Source organism: Podarcis bocagei, assembly GCF_964188305.1.
Source record: "Podarcis bocagei genome assembly, chromosome: 3".
Classification (NCBI taxonomy): Eukaryota; Metazoa; Chordata; class Lepidosauria; order Squamata; family Lacertidae; genus Podarcis; species Podarcis bocagei.
In genome coordinates this window covers 83,011,058-83,034,246 of record NC_138127.1, presented here as the reverse complement: position 1 = coordinate 83,034,246, position 23,189 = coordinate 83,011,058, and the positions used below count along the sequence as shown (strand labels likewise).

General features: G+C 40.6%; 1 protein-coding gene across 4 annotated transcripts in view; it reads left to right on the top strand.

Moving 5' to 3' along the window:
* The window catches only part of KCNK2 (potassium two pore domain channel subfamily K member 2), a 132,776-nt gene that overhangs the window by 68,360 nt on the left and 41,227 nt on the right, over positions 1-23,189 (top strand). For 3 of the 4 annotated variants that reach the window (XM_081186076.1, XM_081186079.1, XM_081186078.1), the window contains exon 4: positions 21,841-22,022. In XM_081186076.1, coding sequence (XP_081042202.1) covers positions 21,841-22,022 — 182 coding nt within the window. The remainder of the gene's footprint in view (positions 1-21,840; positions 22,023-23,189) is intronic. The other variant, XM_081186077.1, reaches the window with a different exon arrangement.

Genomic DNA, 23,189 nt, shown 5'->3' with positions numbered 1-23,189 from the left:
GAATTCCCAAGCCCAACATTCTGTTTCTAGGGTGGCTCATTGTTCAAGGACATTCGCAAGTAGATGTGATTGTCTTAGCCACCACTAGTATCTGGTGTTCAGAGGCAATATACTTCCCTTTAGGTCTATGAAGCAGCAGCTGAAGGATTTTCTTGAGCAGGCATCTAAGAGAAGCCCTAAAGAATTCATAAAGCTAAATATGCACTGTTTTTAGTGGTGCCATGACTGGTTCTGTCAAGCAGGCTTGTGGTTTTGTTTGAGTATAGCGACAAGTGGTTGTTCACCTAAGATTGGTCTATTTTTGAATTCTGAGACGCAACACATTTTCCAGAAAAGTTCTTACAGTCAGTAACAGCACTTGAACCCTGACTAACTCTTGCATTCTTTCTTTCCTCTTGGATACTTGGGTTCTTGACCAAACTTTAACAAGACCCTTATAATCCAACGTGGCATGCTTCAAGTATCCCAATTCTGTAATGCTGATTTTCCCTGAAATGATTTCTCATATGCATTCTTTTTTTGTTTTCATTTGAAGTCCCAGGTCATATTGGTGTGTTATAGTCCAACACTGAAAAGAGCAAGGATCAATTCACACAAATCATCTAGGTGCTTGAGGCAGAAAATCCAATTAAAGCTTCTGCTTCTCACAAAAAATGTATAACATAATGCAAATTTGGCTACCTCAATCTGCTCACACCTTAAAGCAGAGGTGGGGAGCCTGTGGCTCTCCAGATGTTTCTGGACCACAACTCCAATCATTCCTGACCACTGGTCATACTGGCTAGGGGTGATGGGAGTTGGAGACCAACAACCTCTGGAAGACCACACGTTTCCCATAATCATATGTCATAGTTTCACTATCCTTCTGCAACTATGCTGGAACCGTACTGCAATAAGGGATTTAGCAATCCTGTACTTAAATATATATCTATATTCCAAAAATGAAATACAATTAGTCAAACCTTTTCCGATATATAATTCCCAGATAATCAACTTCCCTTCCACCCTTCCATGGTTTCCTCTAATTATCTATTGCTGCTGCATATTATAGATAATCTATACCTTCTTCCTCCACCTTATTCTCAGAAAAACTTTTACTGCTGAGCTTATTCCAAACCTGCAAGCATCTTAACATGCTTATGATAATTTTAAAAATAATCTACAAACATTTTCCAATCCTCCTTGAAGGCTGCCTCGTCTTGTTCTCTAATTTATTTTACTTGTTAAACTTGCTAATTCAGCATATTTCATCAATTTCAACTTCCACTCTTCTTTCGTAGGAGCTTCATCCTCCCACCATTTTGGGGCATATAGTACTCTTGGTGTAGTAGTCACATACAGAAACAAACTCCTTTGATTATTTGGTACATCAAGTCCAATTATCCATAGGAGAAAAGTTTCTGGTCTTTTGGGAGAGTCCTCTGAAATATTTTTTTTGCCGTCTCATTATGTATCATCTCCCAAAATCCCTTTGCTACTCTACCACATATGATAAAATGTACCAGCAAATGTACCTATCCTTATTCAGTTCTTAACTCAGGGATAGGATTGCACTGGTCAGAAAAGCTGGGTTAATATTCTTTATATTTTTAGTAACTGAATTTTTGAAACTTGGATATTTTCTCTTGAGTTAATGGTTCAGGACTGTTTTCTTCTGAATCATCATTGCATTTGGGAAGAAATACTTCTCCAAACCCCAGTTAAAGGGCTCTCCAAAACAGTAGTGGCTTTTATAGGAGAGCTGAAGTAAATCTATCCTTTATTTGCTTGATTCTTGTCATGTTTTCAGAACTAGAACTGCTGGTACCTTCTGTCCCCTATGCTTTATGAAATCACAAATGTGCCAATTCTAATCCTTGCACAGATGTGCCAGCTATAGCCTTTTGTTGATACCTTACAAGTTTACAAAGCTATTCTTAATTTCTGATTTAAACATTTGCATGTTTGCACACCTGTCTTTTTATGCCATCTTAGTGCATGGTTAATGTAACCATTAACTTGCCCCACACACTTTTTTTAAAAAAATAAAAAATAAATCTGTCCTGCAGGTGATCAAACTTTTCTAAAAATAGCACACTGGGCTAATTAAAATGGAGTTGTCCCTTTTTATCACATGCTGTGGAAGTCATGAACCCTGAGTGGCAAATATATAATTACAAGGTGCAATGTAATAGCTTATAATTCAATTTAGACATCTGTTTAATGAATAGGAAGCAGATAGTGTTGCAGTTTGTCAGTCACATGGATAATTGATCAAAACAAAACATGCCAGACCAAAGGCTCTTTTATTTTTTCATGTGCTAATAGATTGTAGGGGGAAGAGATTTAAGTCCTGCACGCACATGTTCCTTAATTGTGTGCCAGTTTATGCGCCAACTGAGAACTGCATCTGCAGCTTAATCTGGGGACCAATTAACATGCTGCCCTTGATATGGATGCTCCATGCCAGCTGAGCATGTCCTCATCAGAAAGTGATATTGGTTCTGCAGGACCTCTGAACACCCCATGATTTAAGGTTGATGTAAAGGTTACTGTTATAGCAGTTCTGCCTAGCAGTTACCAATGAAACCATAGATGGCATCTTGAGCTCATCCACACTTACCTTTCCTCCATTTTTTCCAGGTGGTGTCCACTCTTTAAAGTTTTGTGTCCAAGTTCCCTTTATTGCCTTTTTTCTTTGCTCCAGAGCTATCCCCATGAAAACCCACTTTTTAAAGTTCGACTGGAACAAATGGCAATCTGTGGAGAACCCAATTTGACATTTGCCCCAATTGAGCACTAAAGAATGGATTTTCACAGAGAAAGCTGTGGGGCAAAGCCTTAAGTGTGGACCTGTGCCTGGAAACAGCAAGGCGAAAGGCAAGTGTGAATAAGCCCTCAGTTCCTGCATTGCTATAGAGTTGAGCAGCTTTTGACTGCCATGTGCAAGAAACTGCAGCATCTTGTTTAGTTCGGACATAGCAAACAGTGTTTTTTGTTCTAAAACTAGAATATAAAGCCAGGAACAGATCTCCATCCATGAAGATAAAAGCACAAAGGCATATATTGAATCCAGCTCATGCAGACCTCCTTTCACTGCAAATTATTCATTTGAGAATTATAATTTTTTTCAGAGAAGCTTCAGAACTTCAATTGGGAATGAAAACAAATGCTATAAATGGGCTGCAAAAGGGAAAACTTACTTCATCATTGTTTTGGAGTTCACTGATGGTGTCAACAAACATGTAGCTTGGGGTGATCTCATAGCTGTTAAATAGCTGGAGTTACAAAAGTATGTTTTAGACTTTGTTCCAGGAAGCTTATCAGAGGAACTATAGTGAAAATATCAATTATGGTGGTCAAACGTCCTTGAAAAAAAGGTTGTCCTCCACTACCACCACCCATGGAGTATGTAGCCATGGAGGAGTGTTGGGTATTTTACATTGTGCACTCTCAATCTACTTGTGGTGTTGGTGAGTACCATTGGGTTTAGCTTAAACAGCCCAAAATCCCCTGCAACATGAGGGGAGTCATTGTAGACCAATCAATATGGAAAGTATTCCCTGGTCTTAATGCCACTTAAAAGTCTGTGTTAGCATATGGATAGCATAATAAATGGTCAAAGGTCTGGAAACGATGCCTTATGAGGAACGGCTAAGGGAGCTGGGCATGTTTAGCCTGAAGAAGGGGAGGTTAAGGGGTGATATGATAGCCATGTTCAAATATATAAAAGGATGTCATATAGAGGAGGGAGAAAGGTTGTTTTCTGCTGCTCCAGAGAAGCGGACACGGAGCAATGGATCCAAACTACAAGAAAGAAGATTCCACCTAAACATTAGGAAGAACTTCCTGACAGTAAGAGCTGTTTGACAGTGGAATTTGCTGCCAAGGAGTGTTGTGGAGTCTCCTTCTTTGGAGGTCTTTAAGCAGAGGCTTGACAACCATATGTCAGGAGTGCTCTGATGGTGTTTCCTGCTTGGCAGGGGTTGGACTCGATGGCCCTTGTGGTCTATTCCAACTCTATGATTCTATGATGTACTGTTACAAAAAGAAGTGGGAAGAAAACTTCCAACCTATGCCAAATTTAACTGACAATCATAAAAAGAGGAAACTGCTTTTATGACAGTAAGGCAGCCGTCTGTCTCCTCATCACAGACAAGTCCGGTTAAACATGAGGCAACTTGGCTGCCAAACACCAGGAAAGCAAATGAGGCAGACATGCCAGATTTACAGTGCCTTCCATTATTATTCTACCCTGACCTCTAAAACCAGTTATGGGAATGCTACACATATCTGCAATTTGCAGATTGCATTATCAATATTTATCTGTTTATTTAAAACATTTACAGAGTACCTTGCTGCCTGATGAGAGGTCTCCATGGTAACTTACAATAATACAAGAAACTTCTAGTTTTTGAGGGGTTTTTTCAAGGCAACTATTAAGTTGTGGGTGAACATATCAGATGACATAGCAATTCTTCAGACAGCTCTTGTTTATTCACAGGCCAGAACAGAATAGGGCTGAAGGATTCAGCCAACCTGCTTATATAAAGCTCAACTACATCGCAACAGTAACAACTTTCTGTAACTATCCAATCACTGAACGTCACATTCAATTCCTTATTTGCATATGCGGACCTGAGTGAAAATTATCTACAGTATCCCCCTGCTGGCCCAGGGTGAGAACTTCAGTACATAACAGCAACATTGAGCAGTTGGGAGGTCTCTGTTTCCCCTTTGCCAGTGTACTGTTTCTTCTTGGCACCCAGCACAAAACTGGGCCAGGTACCTGGCGGTCCTTTCAGAAAGGTGTAGCAGATTCAGGGGAGGTAGCTGCTTGAGGTGGGCTGGTCTGTACACCCCAAAACTGCTCTCATAAATGAATTGTCTTTGAGGGGGACCCATTGTGGGTATACAACCTTAGGATTTGTTTATCTTTTGGTGGCAGTAGCTAGATCATTTATAGCCCAAGAATGGAAAAACTCAAAGGCTCTGAATGCTGGACTATGGTATTGAAATTTATGGAACATAGTTATAGCTGAAAAACTCACTCACCAAGTAAGACTTCTAAAAGGACCTGGATATCCCAAGTAATTTTATGCAAGAATGGAGTAGCTTTACCATACAGTAGTTACAAAATTGTGGTCATCCCTTATTTGCATATTTGGAAATCAGACTGAGAGGCAATAACTGAGCAACTTGAATGATTTTCCTCGTCTTTGTATGGTATATAATTTTTGTATTACATTTTGTAACCGATATTTCTTAAGGAAAAGAGTTGAAAGGTGTATAGCACTCCCCCTCCCTGCAATTGAGCAGACTTGTCCATTCAAGAGAGCAGCTCTTCTGGGTTCCTTATGGCACCCCTGGCTGAAGCAGGCTAGCCTGCAGTTCTGTTGACATTCAAGTATGGGTAGAATGCTGCTCAAAAGATTTCCGAAATTACTACTGAATTCAAAAACCCCATAGTAATCCAAAATTACTTTTAGAATGGTCCTTGGTAGCTTTTATTGTGTCAGAAAGCAATTTTGGAAAACATAGCTCAAGACATTATTTTCCACATCTCATGCTCTGATTCATTTATATTAACATATCTCTGAACAACCAATGGAACGTGAAAGTGCCTTATGCTACTATTGCTGAGGGGGGCAGGGACGAACACAAGATTGCAAAGAGACAAGCCTCTGTCTTGCTCATCCAGGTAAAACTGGTGATGTCAAGAATGTTTCATTCATTCACCAAATCATTAATTTTTCGTTATGTCTTTCAAGGCCTTGACCCTTCAGCCAAGAATGTTGAAATGTGCAAATTTAAGTACGCATCCAAGTGTTTCAAGGGTCACAAAGTTATTGCCTTAATTGAAACCATGTTTAAAAATAGAATGCCTTGCACTTTGCATAAATAAAATATCTGTGGATCTGGAATACTGAGCAAGCTTGCCACTTTAGGTTGGAGTCCTTCTAAGGAGGGCAGTGGCTCAAAATAGCTGTATTTATTATAGTAGGTCTGGACAGTGCCTGAATATTATGAACGCTGGATGCTCTTTGTTTCCAGGGCTAGAAAGGAAGTAAAACCTCCCCCTTCAGCCACTCCAACGTTGAACGCTTTAGGATAACCCAACTATTTACGCAGCAGCAATGCTCCCTTCCAAGAGAGACATGTTTGTACACCAATTTCTATAACAGCTGGCATTTTCAGACTGAACGTCTTACCTGAACATTAAAAACCAGCTTCTCCTGCTTTATAGTACTGTTTCATGATTTTTTTTGCAGTTTATTGTTGTGAATTGCATGAGAAGGATCGTTGCACATGTATGCTTATTATTATTACATACATATTGGACCTGCAACAAAAAGGTGTATGCTCACCTCAGCAGTGCCTCCCCCCACCCCCGGTCACTCTGCATTCAGTGGCTATTGCATATGTTTGTTTGCTCTGGGACTTTTCTGGATGGTGAGAGGAAGGAGGAAACCCTACCTTTTAAAAATGTGCTTGGTGGTGGGGGTTTTTTTTGGTACTTCTGCAAACCTCAGGGCTTCCCTGAGCAGGGTGATATCTCTCTCTCTCTTTCTCTCTTGTTTCTTACTGGAAAAATCTACCAGCTATATAACATAAGGCACACAATGTACTTACCAGATAATAAAATACAGCAAATTCTTCATTCAACCATGCCATCTACTCATGATGATTTACCACTCCTTAAAAGTGAACTCAGGTGGCGAATGTGGATGAGATTACAGCCAAAGCATGACCACCATTTGGGCTTTCAGTCAAAGGCCCACCTACTCCAGCATTCTGTTCACATGGCAGCCATGAGAAGCTTGAAAGGTGGGACCTGAGTTCAACAGCACTCTCCCCAGTTGTGATCCCAGCAACTGGTATTCAGAATCATGCCTCCTCCAATAGTGGAGGCAGAGCATAGCCGTCACAGCTCATAGGCACTTGATAACCTTATCATCCATGAATGTGTCCAATCCTCTTTTAGAGCTGTCTAAGTTGGTAGAGACATCACCTTGCCAACAAAGGTCTGTATAGTAAAAGGTATGGTTTTCCCAGTAGTGATGTATGGAAGTGAGAGCTAGACCATAAAGAAGGCTGATCGCCGAAGAATTGATGCTTTTGAATTATGGTGCTGGAGGAGACTCTTGAGAGTCCCATGGACTGCAAGAAGAACAAACCTATCCATTCTTAAGGAAATCAGCCCTGAGTGCTCACTGGAAGGACAGATTGTAAAGCTGAGGCTGCAATACTTTGGCCACCTCATGAGAAGAGAAGACTCCCTGGAAAAGACCCTGATGTTAGAAAAGATTGAGGGCACAAGGAGAAGGGGACAACAGAGGACGAGATGGTTGGACAGTGTTCTCAAAGCTACCAGCATGAGTTTGACCAAACTGTGGGAGACAGTGGAAGACAGAAGTGCCTGGTGTGCTCTGGTCCATGGGGTCACGAAGAGTCGGACACGACTAAACGACTAAACAACAACAACAACAAAGTTGGTAGCCATCACTGCTTCTTGTAGGAGCCATCACTGCTTCTTGCAATAAACTCAACAGTTTATTGCAAGTACTTCCTTTTGTCTGTCTTAAATCCTCCCAACATTCAGCTTCATTGGCTGCCCATGGGTTTCAGCATTATGACGGGGTGTGTGGTTAACAGTTTCTCTTGCGTTTTACTCATAAGTACTATTTTCTCATGCATGCAAACACAAGAACTTCCATTTTAGCAGGGAGGGAACATCTTAGTTGACCATTACATGCACTTTTTTCAACTTCACAGGAATCTTAAGCTTTTAAAAAAGAGTCAGCATATATAATTGAGGGTGGTATTTGATGTTAGTCCTACTTAGAGAAGACCCATTGAGGTTAATGGGCATGAATAACTTGGGTTTATTAATTTCAGTGGGTTTACTCTGAGTAGGCCTTAGCTGATTGCAACCCAGTGTTTTAAAACATTGCCTGCTGTGATTACTGCATGCATAACAGTTGCCACATCTAATTTAGTTACAGATAAGTTCCAATGAGTCTAGCAACACTTTAAAGTAAATTTGAATAAGATTGCAGGCAAAACATCATCTTCTGTTGGTGTTTGCATAGTTAGTTTTTTTTATATCAGCAGAGGTCTCACTGTTTCAGAGTCTCTGAATACCAGGCATGTGTAAGTAGATGCTCTGGCAAAGTAGTATATTTCTTCAGTACATTTGACAACTGAGAGTAATTGATAATGGACAGAAGATAAAAGGCCTTTTCAACCTTGGCTCCCTGTTTGTGGAATGCTCTTTCAGCTGAGGTGATTATGGCACCCTTGGTTCAAGTTTCAAACGGGCTCTGAAATGTCATTTGTTTAGAGCTGCCTTTCCTTAAAGATACTGTTGTTGATTTAAATGGATGCTGAAATCGTTTTAATATATTGTCACTGAAATTATTTAATATGTTGTTTTTACTGGTTTGCTGCAATATAATGCTAAGATCGTTATTCATATTGCTTATGTCATTGCCATTTAAAGATAGTGCTATTTTAATGATGGTTTGCTTGTACTTTAGATATTGGGTGTTGTGTTTTTGTTTTTATGGAAGCCACCTTGTAAGGACCATCTGTACCCACTGTTTTGCTCACAGAAGAGCATTTGAGTCAGTTTCTGGTAAGGACAAATGGTGTTGCTGTACTACAGAGATCAAATTCCCATTCTCTTTACAAGAAGTCCCCTTTTAGCATTAGAAAACGAATATGCCTATCTCTTTGTTTGGAGTAATGTAGTAGTGTCAAGTCATTTAACCTCGTGTGATGGATGCTTAGGATGTGCAGTGAAGGAAGCATGTTCTCCTGAGGCCAGCATTCTTGTCACTTTTATTTTATACAGCTATTTGTGGTTCAACCACATGCTGTTGTGCTAGTGGTAGCTAAGAGATAGAATTGTTTTGGAGAATAGCCTTCCTAACTTGCACTGGGGCTGAAATTTACTATCGTGATCATTTTCCAACAGCACTTTTCAAAATTTCCATTTCTTAGCTTGTCTAAGGAGTTCACCTACCTCTTTATCAAATAATTTGTCTACATGACTCAACTAGTATTAATATATTTTGCTGCTGTTCTGGTGCCTGCTGCATTTCCTGTGATTTGTAGTCCTTAATTGTGAGAGCTGCCCTTGTTGTGCTGGTGAATACAATCCATAAACTTTCTATGGCTAAGGGCCAGAAGTATAAAATTATCTCATCAGAATGGCAAGCGCTGCTGTGTGTAGGGATTCCTCATCCATAGATATCACAGCGGTATTGTGAGATCTGGTTAAGCATGGTTGGATATTAAGTGTTAGGGATTGTGAATGGAACAAGCTCCTCCTGGATGTCTCTTGGGGGAAGGGGCTGGTGGGTTTTGCTGTTTGATTGTTTGCTTATTACCCTGCTCTTACCCTAAAGAGCTTAGAGTAGTTTAAGTACAGTTGCCAGGCAATTTACACATGGGGGAAAAAACTTGCTTAGTTTCAGCAACAGAACTGCAACATATTCTTTCATACCATTTTTCTGGTAGTCTTAAGTAACATGTTAATCTGCAAGAAAAATAATGCACTTGAAAAGGCCTTGCTTTTGGATGTCTATTTCAAATACCAAAATGTAAATAAAGGGTTCGCCACAATCTGGCTGGTCTTGTGCTCCAGCAAGAAAATCTTGCAACATTGCATGAGTTAATTTCCTTATCTGCAGCTGCTCTCAAGTTTACTCAATGCTAGAGCCTGATAAGATATCGGGTTGGATTGTTAGACATGGGATACCCCAATAAAAGGGTCCAGGAGGGATACGCTTGGTCCACACAGGGATTGATGGGCCATGGTAACCTTCTGAATGTTGGGATTGTTCTACTTGATGTATGACAAGGGGCAACCCTCTACTCAGGGTCGATCCACCTTACTGATCAACCAGCAGGTGGGTTGCTTGATACCAGATACATACCTGATGCCTTAGCCAAAACTAGCTTACATCAGTAGTCAATAAAGTTGTAGCCAATTTTAATGCAATTCTGACCTTATGTGTCTTATTTATAACCTTAACTTGTCCCAAGATGAGCTCCATGCTTCCTGCACCTGGGTCCTCAAAAATAGGGCATCACCAGCAACATCCTCACCTGTCTTATGAACCACTTTCCTCTCCAGATATCTCAATAGCTTTTTGTCAGTCCACACTGGACAGGCTGGTACTGACATTCATTCATTCATTCATTCATTTGACGATTTTGTATTGCCATGTCATTAAATATCATGGTGATGTACAGCATTAAAACATAAAATACCATTAAAATACTATAGGTGGCCATTAGAAAAATGTCTGCAAATCAAGTCTTCAAAAAGACAGAAGAATGACAAGGGGGAAACACAGCTATGGCCAAGGGGTCTGACCCAGAGGTGTGGCCTGGCTGAAGAAGTTAGTTTCTACTGTATGCAGACTTCCAGGCTTCATAAAAAATAAAGTTTAATTTACTATTAATGCAACTTGTAGTGAATTCATCTATAAAAAGCAGAATACAAGACAATGATAACTAAATTAATTATGTCAATTCCAGTGAAAACATGCAGTGTAGAAGCAGTCCCAGTGCCATTTCTGCCCACCCACCCATTCCACAGTATCTCAGACACTGGTCCTTTTTCTCTATAGGGCCAGTGCACCAGATGGTGGTTATGCTGTAATGGCTCATTTTGCATTCTGCGTTGACTACATTGCCATGCAGAGCAGCTGTTTGGAAAAAAGTTTGTGATAGTGGCTCATCAACCACCTGTGCTATCCTATTTGATTGCCAGTTCTTTTCTGAAAAAATAAGTTTCCAGACAAGGATGCATATGGTTTTGTTGCCCCTGAGTTCAAATCACATGGACAACATACTTTAGTTACAACTGCATTGTGGGAGAAGTTCAGTGCCTTATACAAATAACATCTATGATACTACCATCTCTCTTGATATGAGAAGGGCTTCCTAGCAGAATGGATGATGTGGGATGACCAGAATGGATGATGTAGCTAAACTCCTCTGGAGTTCTTACACCTCAGCATTCCAATTCAGGAATGTTGTATGCAAATGGTAGCTTTCTCTTTCCTCACTTATAACCTATAGTCTTCATACATCTGTCGAAGCTTCTTTTTGTGTAGTCACAGTTTCTCGTTACCGGTGTCTTTCCTGCTTGTGGATGCCTTGTATTAAACTATCTCCCATGTGGTACGATAAATGCTTTGCTTAGGAGCATCTGATCCCACAAATCTTTTTGAGGCAATCTTAACTAATTGCAGTAGCTGTTTAGCTCCTGATGATTTTAACGGCTTTGTTGCATTGGCATGAATTGCATCTCCAGTCATCTCCTGCAAGGCACAATTTCTACCAGCATGAAGATCCATTTCAGATGGTAGATGGAGAGGAGGAGCCACTAATATCAATCTCCACCCAGAGGCGGAACTAGCTGCTCCAGCACCTAGAGTGAGTCACATGCTGTGCACCCGGGGACGGGGCTAGCTGCTGCAGGGGTGGAGCAAGCGTCCCAAGGGGGCGTCGCCTGTGGTGAGCGGCCCAGAGGGGTGGCACAGTGATGTTACCCCCCAGGGGTGACACCCAGGGCAGACTACCCCCACCACACCCCTTCCTCTGCCAGTGTCTCCACCCTTCGCAGCAAGTAGTCCCCTTCTGACAGCAGCTAGCCACCTGTATCATTTTCTTACTATTCCTTCTATTCCATTTCTCAGCCAGCCAGATCTAGTTCCCAAAGTGGCTCTGAAACACCTATTAAAATCATGATTTACAAAACATCAACATACAATAGAACCCCCAGTTAAAACATAGAATTTAATAATATAGTAGCAGGGGCACCTAACTCTTAGCTGGTAGACAGATAGGAATCAAACCTCCTGGCTCGGGGATCTGATCTGCAACTGGTTTTAAAGAGAGAGCTGTGTGAATATGTCTTTTTAAAGCCTCTAGACGGGAACTATTCTGCTGGAGGGATTCAATTGCATACTGGCAAATTTAAGTTTTTGAGAATAATGTGGATTATAAAGCACTCTGGCACTCCTGTGCAACCAGCCTACTCCCCCCCCCAAAAAAAAATCAGATTTATTTATTATGGTTGGGAAAGTGATGGGGAAATGCATTAGAAAGTGTGGGTTCACAATTGATTGGACAGGAAGTCACATAAACTCTGCGCAAACAAATGAGGATGAATACTTAATAAATGGCACACACCATATAACCTCTGTGCAAGCTTTGTGCACACAAATCAGGATAAATACTCAGTAAACTGGTCCTCTGGAGGTAACTTTTCAGAGTCTTTGCTGAGAGCTTAGGATGTCAAAGGCAAGGTTGGGAGGGTGGTAGAATAAGAGATACAATGTTCTATCTGTGGCAGAAGGAAAACACTGTTGATTCTGTAATTTTATGCAATGTATCTCAATCAGCTGGCTCTGTCCATCTTTATGATAGAAAAGCTGAAGTTTGACTAGAAAATTAGTCAACATAGTAGAGAGTTGCACTGGATTTATATGAAAACTTTAGGAGCCAAGCTATTCTACTGTATCATGCTACAAAGTTCAGGGACGATTTGCTAGTCTCTGGTGCTTCTTTTTTTTGGTCTTTTTGTCCATTTAGCTGCTTGCTTTGCTATGCTTCCTCTTCTAGTATGCCTTAAGAATAATACCAGGTGCTGGGAGTCCACTTGTTGAGCACCATTATTCTGTGAACCACCCTGAGACCTCTGGGTATAGGGCAGTATATAAATTCAATTAATATAATAATAATAATAATAATAATAATAATAATAATAATAATAATAATAATAATAATAATAATTACAATGATATATCAAAAAGGAGATTTGATTTCTGAATGCTTTCAGTTTTCACACTGCAGAATAAAAATCATTTTAAAGTGACAAATGCCAACAGATTTTTATTCCCTGAGAGAACAATAAAAATGCAGTCTGTCACCAAACCTGCTTTTAAGGATTAATGGCAGCATGGAGTATAATGTTTATTTCGTTGACTACTTCTTCTTCTTCTTCTTCTTCTTCTTCTTCTTCTTCTTCTTCTTCTTCTTCTTCTTCTTCTTCTTCTTGACACAATAATGCCATTTGAAGACCATTAAAATGTACTATCGCTAGGTCCAATTACTGCTGCTATGTCCCTTATCCTCCTGGGCTTTAATGCTTTCTTTTTTTAAAACAGGAAACAGTGAGACACTTTCATTTATGAAACAATTTCCCTCAACCTTTGGGCAAAGATATGTTCTTCTCAAAGAAACTGATAGGTTGCTGTTTTCAGCTGAGAGTAATAGCAACATGTTTCTGACACCCAGAAAGCAGGGCACAGTCATTTGGCTAAGGCTTGTGCAGACATGGGAAATCTGTGGCCCTCCAGATGTTGCTTGACCCTGACACTCATTAGTTGCAGAGAGAGCCTTGACTTTTGGCAGCTCCAACTTAATCATAAATAAATAGACCTGATAAGCTCGTTTATGTAGGCAAGGTATCAAATGGATCTGAAAGGCTTAAGTATATTGGCTTGGTTCCTGAGATCCAAGCGTCTTCCATTCGCAGAAGGGGACTCTGATATAGCAGGGACCCTTGTTGATGGAACAAGGGGAGGTGATTTTGGCTATTTCCCCACAGTCCTTGGTACATTAAAAAAAAAGCTTCCCCACAGCTACTTTAAAGAATCATGTGAAGTCACACTGATGTCTTTTATCACCTGACAACACCTGAGTGAGTAGCTACCGGTTATCTCCTTCTGGCCTGTAACATTACTTGCAGCCATATGCAGCAGAAAGCAAGACAGCAACTATTTCTTCCAGCAAGGGAATTAAGAATTCAGGCCTGATTGCTTCAGCCTTGATACAGGACACTTGATGTCTTTATTGAAGTCAATAGGACTTCTCTTATTTATATTCAGGACTGGAATGGAAGCCCGTGTGTGATTCAAGGGAACAATACGATCTAGTTGAGATTCCTGCATTGCAGGAAGACTAGATGACCCCCAGGGTTCCCTTCTAGCCCTACAGTCCTGTGCATAGCTGTCAACTTTTCCCTTTTCTTGCGAGGAATCCTTTTCGGAATAAGGGAATTTCCCTTTAAAAAAGGGAAACGTTGGCAGCTATGGTCTTGTGATTCTTCTATAAATTAATGCCTGTAATGGTCACATAATTAAAACTGGTGGAAAAACTGGGGATGGGACAAATACAGGGTAAATTGCTTATATGTCACTCTTATGCAACCAATGAGTAGCAATGGTTAGCAGCTTGAATAAAGTAATTATAGACATTTCCCCCATAAATCCAGAGTGCTTTTCTAGGAAGTTAAGTTAATCACAACAGCATGATTTCTAGGAAAGACTTATGCTACTGCACAACCTGCTGATACCATTATTTCTGTATTTTATTAAATCATTATTAATAAGTTTTACACACAAAAATCGACAAAGAAAAAAGAAAAAAAATCATTTCACACAAGAAGCGTTTTAAAAATAATTATACAGATATAATAATTGCCACAGTATATAGTGAAGTCAGGGACTTGGGTGGCACTGTGGGTTAAACCACAGAGCTTAGGGCTTGCCGATCAGAAGGTCAGCAGTTTGAATCCCCATGACGGGGTGAGCTCCCGTTGCTCGGTCCTTGCTCCTGCCAACCTAGCAGTTCGAAAGCACGTCAAAGTGCAAGTAGATAAACAGGTACCGCTCCGGCGGGAAGGTAAACGGCGTTTCCGTGCGCTGCTCTGGTTCGCCAGAAGCGGCTTAGTCATGCTGGCCACAAGCTGTACGCCGGCTCCCTCGGCCAGTAAAGCGATATGAGCGCCGCAACCCCAGAGTCGGTCATGACTGGACCTAATGGTCAGGGGTCCCTTTACCTTTACCTTTATAGTGAAGTCCACCAACTTGGATGACTTTAAAAGAGGAGTAGACAAACTCAGGGAGCGTAAGCCTAGCAATGGCTGCTACCAATGATGGCTATTGTTCAGTCCATGCCCTGGGAAAGCTTTCCCTCCCAAGCATCTTCAGAGCTCTAAGGGTTTTCCTGCCTTCAGGAAAATCCTGGCGAGCTCTTCACATAAATGAGTTTAGAGCTCTTCTGAGATCTCTTTCTGTTAGCAGCCTTGCTTCCCCATTAATCTACCTTTCATCAGGTGTGTAAGTAACCTTGTTCCTATCTTCCTATGAAATTTGCAAACTATAAAATGGCTCGCCTTTCTCCCCTAGGCCTTCTAGTTCCAGTGACCATGTGAAAATACTCAAGTCATAGCATACGATTAGGTACAAAAATTTTGAATATCTAGATACTGCATAAATGTTTTTCATTTATTTATTTTTTTAAAAAACTATATTCCCCTTTCCACCATGTAGGTCTCAAAGCAGCTTAGAACAATAAAATATACACTATACAAAAGTTCTGGCACTTTCAGAATTGCCAGCCAATCTTCTATGCAACTTCTAGGACATTTAGCAGATCTCAAAGCACGTTTCCAAGACCCATAATTATGTCATAAGGTACATGGATGAAACGAATTGTATCTGATGGGGAATAGTGTGCCTAATTCCAGGCTCTCCAATATGACTGACTGAGTTGATATTTGCCCCCTTTCTGCTGCCTTCCAAAAATGATGTATGGGGGCCTTAAATTGCATCATAAGGTACAAAGCTGAAATTGATACCAGTTGGCAGATAGTACCTTTCTGCATCTTAAAATATCCAGTTTGATTGCTTCAAATCAGTCCATTTATATGGACTGAGCAATATCACTCTTCTCATTGTATTTTGTTGGTACTATGCACATTGGTTCTGAAATTATGAACAGCCTTATAATAAAGTCAAAGAATATAGCTATTTTTTGGCTTTAGGAATAAATACTTTGCATTCTTTTATTTTTACAAGCTATGGAAACATTAGAAAATATAAATATACAACATCAGAAGTCTACAACACAAATTCCTCAAACCCCACTTTTGCTTAAACATCAAGCCCACTCATCAGTTCCCTGTTTTAAGGTAATATGGATATGGTACATGGAATCCACAAAAGCAATACGTAACTGATTCAGCATATATTTCTTCCTCCCCACTGTAAGGTTGGCAGTTTCAGAAGTGCCAAAGCATTTGTAAGATGCCTAGATAGCCAAACCTGTTATACTTTATGATGTAAGTATTTTTGACACAGGCTCTTGGAGTATTCCACAACCTACATCATATGCTAATGCATTTCATAGGCAAATAACATAGGCAGACAAGAGAAAACTCACTGATCCATATTTCAACATGCAGTTTGACTTGGGATGAAAACTATGTGCTATTCCATTACTTTAGAAAACAAAAAGATACTGGGCTTTGTTGGTTTATGAATTATTCCTATGTATCAAGATAATTGATGCTAAGCTTTAATTTTTGTTTAGACTATACAAGTTTTCCTACATCAGGTATCCTCAAGGTTCAACATCTCAAGGTTGTTTCTTTATTTCTCTGGAGTCCAAGTATGGAAAGAATCCAAACTACAATTTGTTGTTTGCTTATTTAACTATTCATTGCACCCAGCTTACCTCCTGCACATTTTCAGCTTAAAAGCCAGTATGGAGAGGTACCATACTAAAATCAGGGGATAACTATGAATATTCTGATTAATCTGAACTTGTGGATGGACATTATCATGTACATGTGAATAGGAGTGGTTTATAAAGATAGTGTTTTGCCTCCTAGTCTGGGGAATGGCCTTTTCTAGTTTAGAAAAGTATGGGTTTGTTATTTCTTAGAGTGGCTCTGGTTGTCTTGAAGAAGCAAAGAGGGTGAAGTACAGAAAGCTAAGATTCCTATTTCTGCATAGTATCTTAAAGTACATAAGAAGAGTTCTGCTGTATCAGATCAAAAGCCCACCCAGTCCATATTGCAGATGTTAATGTTACACCGTATGAAGTGACTGGATGCCTAAGAACTGACTCTTTTTGGAAATGAGCCCATTAAAAAAATCATTCAAAGTTTACTTGCAGAACTTTTCAGAAACATAACATAAGTATCAAGGATACATCCAAAATGTCCATACAGTGGTTTGTACTATCCAGCACAGGCTCAGCCTCTTAAAAATAAAAGATAGCTCTAAAAATCAAAACACCTTCTCTGTCACCCATTGCAGCCTGCCTCAGGCTGCCTAAGGCTATACAGCTTCTTGGAGAGCTTCCTTTACATCCTTTTGTTCTCTGTGACATTCAGAGAAAGACTAAAAGCCACCACCCTTTCAAGATGGTGAATTTGCAACTCACTAGGTTACATTACTAGAGGGACGCGGGTGGCGCTGTGGGTTAAACCACAGAGCCTAGGACTTGCCCATCAAAAGGTCGGTGGTTCGAATCCCCGTGACAGGTGAGCTCCCGTTGCTCGGTCCCTGCTCCTGCCAACCTAGCAGTTCGAAAGCATGTCAAAGTGCAAGTTGATAAATAGGTACCGCTCCGGCGGGAAGGTAAACGGCATTTCTGGTTTGCCAGAGGCAGCTTAGTCATGCTGGCCACATGACGCCGGCTCCCTCGGCCAATAAAGCGAGATGAGTGCCGCAACCCCAGAGTTGGTCACAACTGGACTTAATGGTCAGGGGTCCCTTTACTTTTACATTAGGTTACATTACTAGGTTACAAACGACGGCTCCCTCGGCCTATAGAGCGAGATGAGTGCTGCAAACCCAGAGTTGTCTGCGACTGGACCTAATGCTCAGGGATACCTTTACCTTTAGGTTACATTCAGTTTAGAGTAACAGAAAACAATCAACAGGTAATCATCAACCCATTTAGGCGCTTAGATTCTCTTAGAAAATTACTGTGGAAAAACCCCAATGTTAGCGCCACACATTTAGCCATTTTCCATTTTAAACCTTCATTAATACACATAGGTATTTTCCCATTTCTGTGTGAATTAAACCAATTAAACCTCACTCTCATAGTGGCCAATCAGATGCTGATGGCAAGCCTGCAAGTGTGACACACACTTTAGATAGCATCACTCTTTGGGACCACTTACTGTGAGGGACATGGGTGGCACTGTAATCTAAACCACTGAGCCTAGGGCTTGCCGATCGGAAGGTTGGCAGTTTGAATCCCTTCGATGGGGTGAGCTCCTGTTGCTCAGTCCCAGCTCCTGCCAACCTAGCAGTTTGAAAGCATGTCACAGTGCAAGTAGATAAATAGGTACCGCTCCAGCGGGAAGGTAAATGGCGTTTCTGTGCGCTGCTCTGGTTCGCTAGAAGCGGCTTAGTCATGCTGGCCACATGATCTGGAAAAACTGTCTGCAGACAAACGTTAGCTCCCTCGGCCATGAAAACAAGATGAGCGCTGCAACCCCAGAGTCGTTCACGACTGGACTTAACTCTCAGGGGTCCTTTACCTTTACCCTTACCTTTACCAGTGTGAGCAGTTCTTCCCAATGCTAACTGATATGAAGAATTTTATCATTCATAACTCATAGAAAAAGGGCTAAAAATTATGTCGTTCTACACTTCAGCCATTCCCACTTTTGACTGAAATTTGGCCGTGGGTCCTTTGTCCAAAAATGAATAGCCACCCCAACTTAAAGCATTTTTGTCTCCCTATTCAGCTGAAAGGTTCCCAGAGTAGTTTACAATAATCTGAAATTAGACAATCCCTGTCCTCAGGTTTACAATATAAAATACATGACAAAGGGATTGGGAAGGAAGTTCTTAGATTGCATACCCACAACATTTAATTCTAGAGTCAATGGAGAATTGTGTACTGGGTTTTTTCTGCATAGTTCACACAGAATCTAGATATACCGCATATTTTTTGCCCCTGAAAAGTGCTTCTTGAGAAACTGGTTTCATTCTGAATATAAAAGCTCGTTAAATAAAAGGTTGAGTCAGTGTTACCCTACAGTGTGTCCATTTGGGAACTGCTGTAAGTGGTTCTGTCAATGGGTTTGTGCGTAACCACACTTGCCCAGTGGCATTGTGGGTGGGTGTATACCAAGATCACAATCTCGACTACCATCTTCATTCACCTGGGGCATGTGCAGAGAAGAAAGGATGTGGATAACCTAATCAGGGGCAAGGTTTTCAAGCATGTATCAAGAAACCACACCCACCTTTGTGGACAGCAGAATCTAGAATCAATCTAAATTGAAAGCAGAAAGTTGAGGATGAGCGTGAATGATTCTGGGTGGAGAAAAACTACATTTTGGTGCTACAGGTGGGCTAGCGTGCATGCAGACTTAGTTACAAAGTTTTTAAAATGGCTAGCTGAAATGGAAGCAGTTCAAGCAGAGGAGAAGCCCAAAGTTGATGGTCTCTCAGCAGAATCCTGCTTCCCAGCTCTTCTGCAGCAACCTGATGGAGTTGAGGGAAAGAAGGAAGCAGTAACTGACTTCCTAGCAGAGTTGATGGAGTGGCCTTCCTTCCCTTCTTCTGTTGCATCCTGGAGATAGGAAGGTGGAGAGATACGTATATGCCCAAGGCAAGATATATGTTCTTCCTAGCATGGACATAATGTTCATTTCTCTATAACTGATATACCTCTTTCCTTCCCACCGCTCATGCCAGGGGGCAGAAGCATGAGTCATTCGCATTTCCCCTCCATGTCTCCTGCAAAGGCATGAAGCGTAATTTTTCTGTAACTTCCCCCTTTGTTTTAAACTTAACATTGTCTGGTTTTAAAATGTGTAATGATTTATATTAAAAGCAAGTAATAGACTGAAAATGAGACAGTTATACTTTGCAAGAAAATTTTCCACACAGTGAGTCTTCAACCCTGTGCCAAAGCATAGCAGCATCCGAATATAGCATACTAAAATAATTCCAACAGAAGAGAGATGTTACGTGCCAGCTGAGAAATACAGTAGGTTCTGTGAAAGAGGGCAAATCATGATAAAAGCTAAACTATGCTGAGCAACAAGCTGAATTAAAAGAGGTAATTATGTGACAGTGTTCTCTCTCAACTAAAATTCCTCACGGAATTTGCTGCTTAATGCTTCAGCTAACGTAGAATTGATGCTCAAACTCAGTGTCAACAGGTGTTCTCAAGCTGTTAGGTACTCTGGTCCAAAATGTAATGTCTTGTGTATCATCACTGCCATGTCCTCTTTGGCCAGTTATATATGCCACATCTACTGAACAGAATTTTTTTTGCTTAAAAATTAGATAACCCACATTTGTCTTGATTTATTGTTTTGTTTCCATTCTCCTTGAAACACACATATACACACAGAGAAACAATGTGCCTGATTCATGGCTTAAGAAATAGCACAGGTACGTAAGTAGGGCTCTTCTGGATCAGACCAGCAGCCCATCTAGTCCAGCAGCCTGTTCTGACAGTGGCCAACCAGATGTCTGTTGGAAACCCATAATTTGATTTTAGTACAAACGCAATCTCTCCTCCTGTGATTTCCAGCAACTGGTATTCAGAAGCATTACTGCCTCCAGCTGTGGAGGCACAGCATCGTGATTAGCAACTGGTGTATACTGCTCAGCTGGTCTTGCTTCACTCTGCCCTGCCTAGAGCCAGGAGACACAAACCATGATACTTCACTTAGCAGTACGTACATGTGAAACAGCATTCATGGTTTGTTTTTCTATAAGCAAACCACAGGAAGACGCCATTACCACTATGGTTTTTCCATTCTAAGTCATAGGTCATTTCTTGCTGTGGCTAACAGGACACGTGAACTAATGTTGTATAGATATAGGTATGGATATACAGTGGTACCTCGGGTTACAGACGCTTCAGGTTACAGACTCCGCTAACCCAGAAATAGTGCTTCAGGTTAAGAACTTTGCTTCAGGATGAGAACAGAAATCATGCTCCGGCGCGGCGGCAGCAGGAGGTCCCATTAGCTAAAGTGGTACCTCAGGTTAAGAGCAGTTTCAGGTTAAGAACGGACCTCCAGAACGAATTAAGTTCTTAACCCGAGGTACCACTGTAGATATACTCACTCTTTTCTCCTTCTTACTCTCTTTGTACACATTTTTATATTAACATGCTCCCAACAGAATATTAAAAATAGAATCAAACATTAAAAACTTCCCTAAACAGGGCTGCCTTCAGATGTCTTCTAAAAGTCAGATAGTTGTTTATTTCCTTGACATTGGATGGGAGGGCATTCCACAGGGTGGGCACCGCTACTGAGAAGGCCCTCTGTCTGGTTCCCCGTAACTTCACTTCATTCAGTGAGGGAACCATCAGAAGGCCCTCAGAGCTGGACCTCAGTGTCCAGGTTGAACGATGGGGGTGGAGACGCTCCTTCAAGTATACTGGTATAACACCATGAAGGTATGCTTCTCAAGCTCTTCTTCAGCAACCTGATGGAGTTGAGGGAAAGGAGGAAGCTATACTTCAAAGCAGCTATGGTAACATGTAAAATATGAACTCACAAGTGCCACTGAATTAATTATATTTAGCAAAACATGGCATACATTATGTGAACAGTTCAAGTAAAATCTTCAGCTTCAGTAAAGTTGGTGGGGTTTTGTTTCTGTATGGTCTTGAGGGTGTGCAGTGAAAAATAATGAGTTCATATTGTACAAGTAGATTATTTAGTGGCTGTCTATGAAGATCTGGTTCTCTCAAAGCACCAGAAAAATCCTCTTTGAAATGAATTTTCCCAATAAAGCCTCTGTAGTGATATCATTTGTAAAGAGTAACAGAGCTCTTCAGTGGCAGTTTCACTGTGTTAGAAAGACAAATTGTTTCCTTGCAGAACACCCAAGTGCAGTTCAGTTTTAAGTGAGTTTAGCAATCCAATTAGGGTAAGATCTCCATATGAATGTTTTAATGTGATATATACTCCTAGGGAACATTTAAAAAGTGTCCTTATCTGCAGTACAAATTAGATGTGTAATTTAATGCCTTTAACTGATTTATCAACAGCTCAAGTTGTTTGTAATTTAGGATTTGGGAACAGCTCGCCACGTACAAAAGGTGGAAAGATATTCTGCATCATTTATGCCTTACTGGGAATTCCTCTCTTTGGTTTTCTGTTGGCTGGAGTTGGAGATCAACTTGGGACCATATTTGGGAAAGGAATCGCCAAAGTAGAAGACACGTTTGTTGTGAGTATGCTAAACATGTTGTCTTGAACCACAAATAACTTCTGTAACTTACAAAAGCAATAATGTTGTTGTTGTTTAGTCATTTAGTCGTGTCCGACTCTTCGTGACCCCCCTGTTATATGCATATAACCCCCTGTTATATGCTTTATATTATTATTATTTTATAGGCAACAGGCATATAAAATAATAATAATATAAAGCATATAACAGGATCCATTACAAAACTACAAGATGCAATTAATGCAATTAATCATTTTACATGGTGGAAAAGCTTTGGAAGTTGTCGAGAGGTAAAGTGTGTACAGCTACATGTAGCACGAACAAGTACATGTTTAGGTTCCCAGAGCAAAGACCATGCCTACTGCATTTCTTCTCTGGCCCTTCTGCTGCCCTGCTACCAAGGACTGTGCTATGGGGTGGATTATTTAGAGCAGAGATGTAAAGGTGCACAAAGGGCTAAACATCTCTCGCACTTCTCTGCATCATGATGCCACCTCCCAAAACTACTTTCCCCAATAAAATAATAGTAAGAAAAATGGCCATGAGGTGAATTGTACTACTTTTTCTGCAGTATCTATCTAAGTTGCCTAAGACAATGGTAAAACCCTGGTGCTTATATAAAGCCTTTACCAAAGGGCTTTTGGCCTTGAAAGTTATAAAAACACATTGCACAAGAAAGCAAGGAGGAAAAAGGAAGCTGTGTTGGGAGGAAATGCACAAGAATCATTGCACTCACTTTAATAATAAGAGCATGCCCAGAGCACATGTAAATATTTACTTTAGTTTCACCTGTGGAGTTTATGTATCATGACCACAGACATAAAAGGGTAAGAGTGACATTGAATTCCTGCAGCGACTTTGGTGCCATTTTTTAAAAAACCAACATCACACTATATTATCCTAGGAAATAAATTCCTTGAAGGAAAAATGTGTAGAACCTAAATGAGACTAATTTATATAACCAAAACAACCTAAGGCATAAGAAAATAAAGCACATCAATTTTACATTATTTTGCATTTTTCGCAATCATGTATTTCTATTGTCAGCCCACGCTATCTTCTTATGAGACTTGTCTCCTTGGGTCTTGGGGAGACTCATTGCTGAAACTTATTTACCCTGTACCCATGAAAGATTCCCGCCCCCACTGTCAACCTTGTGCTTTTGCT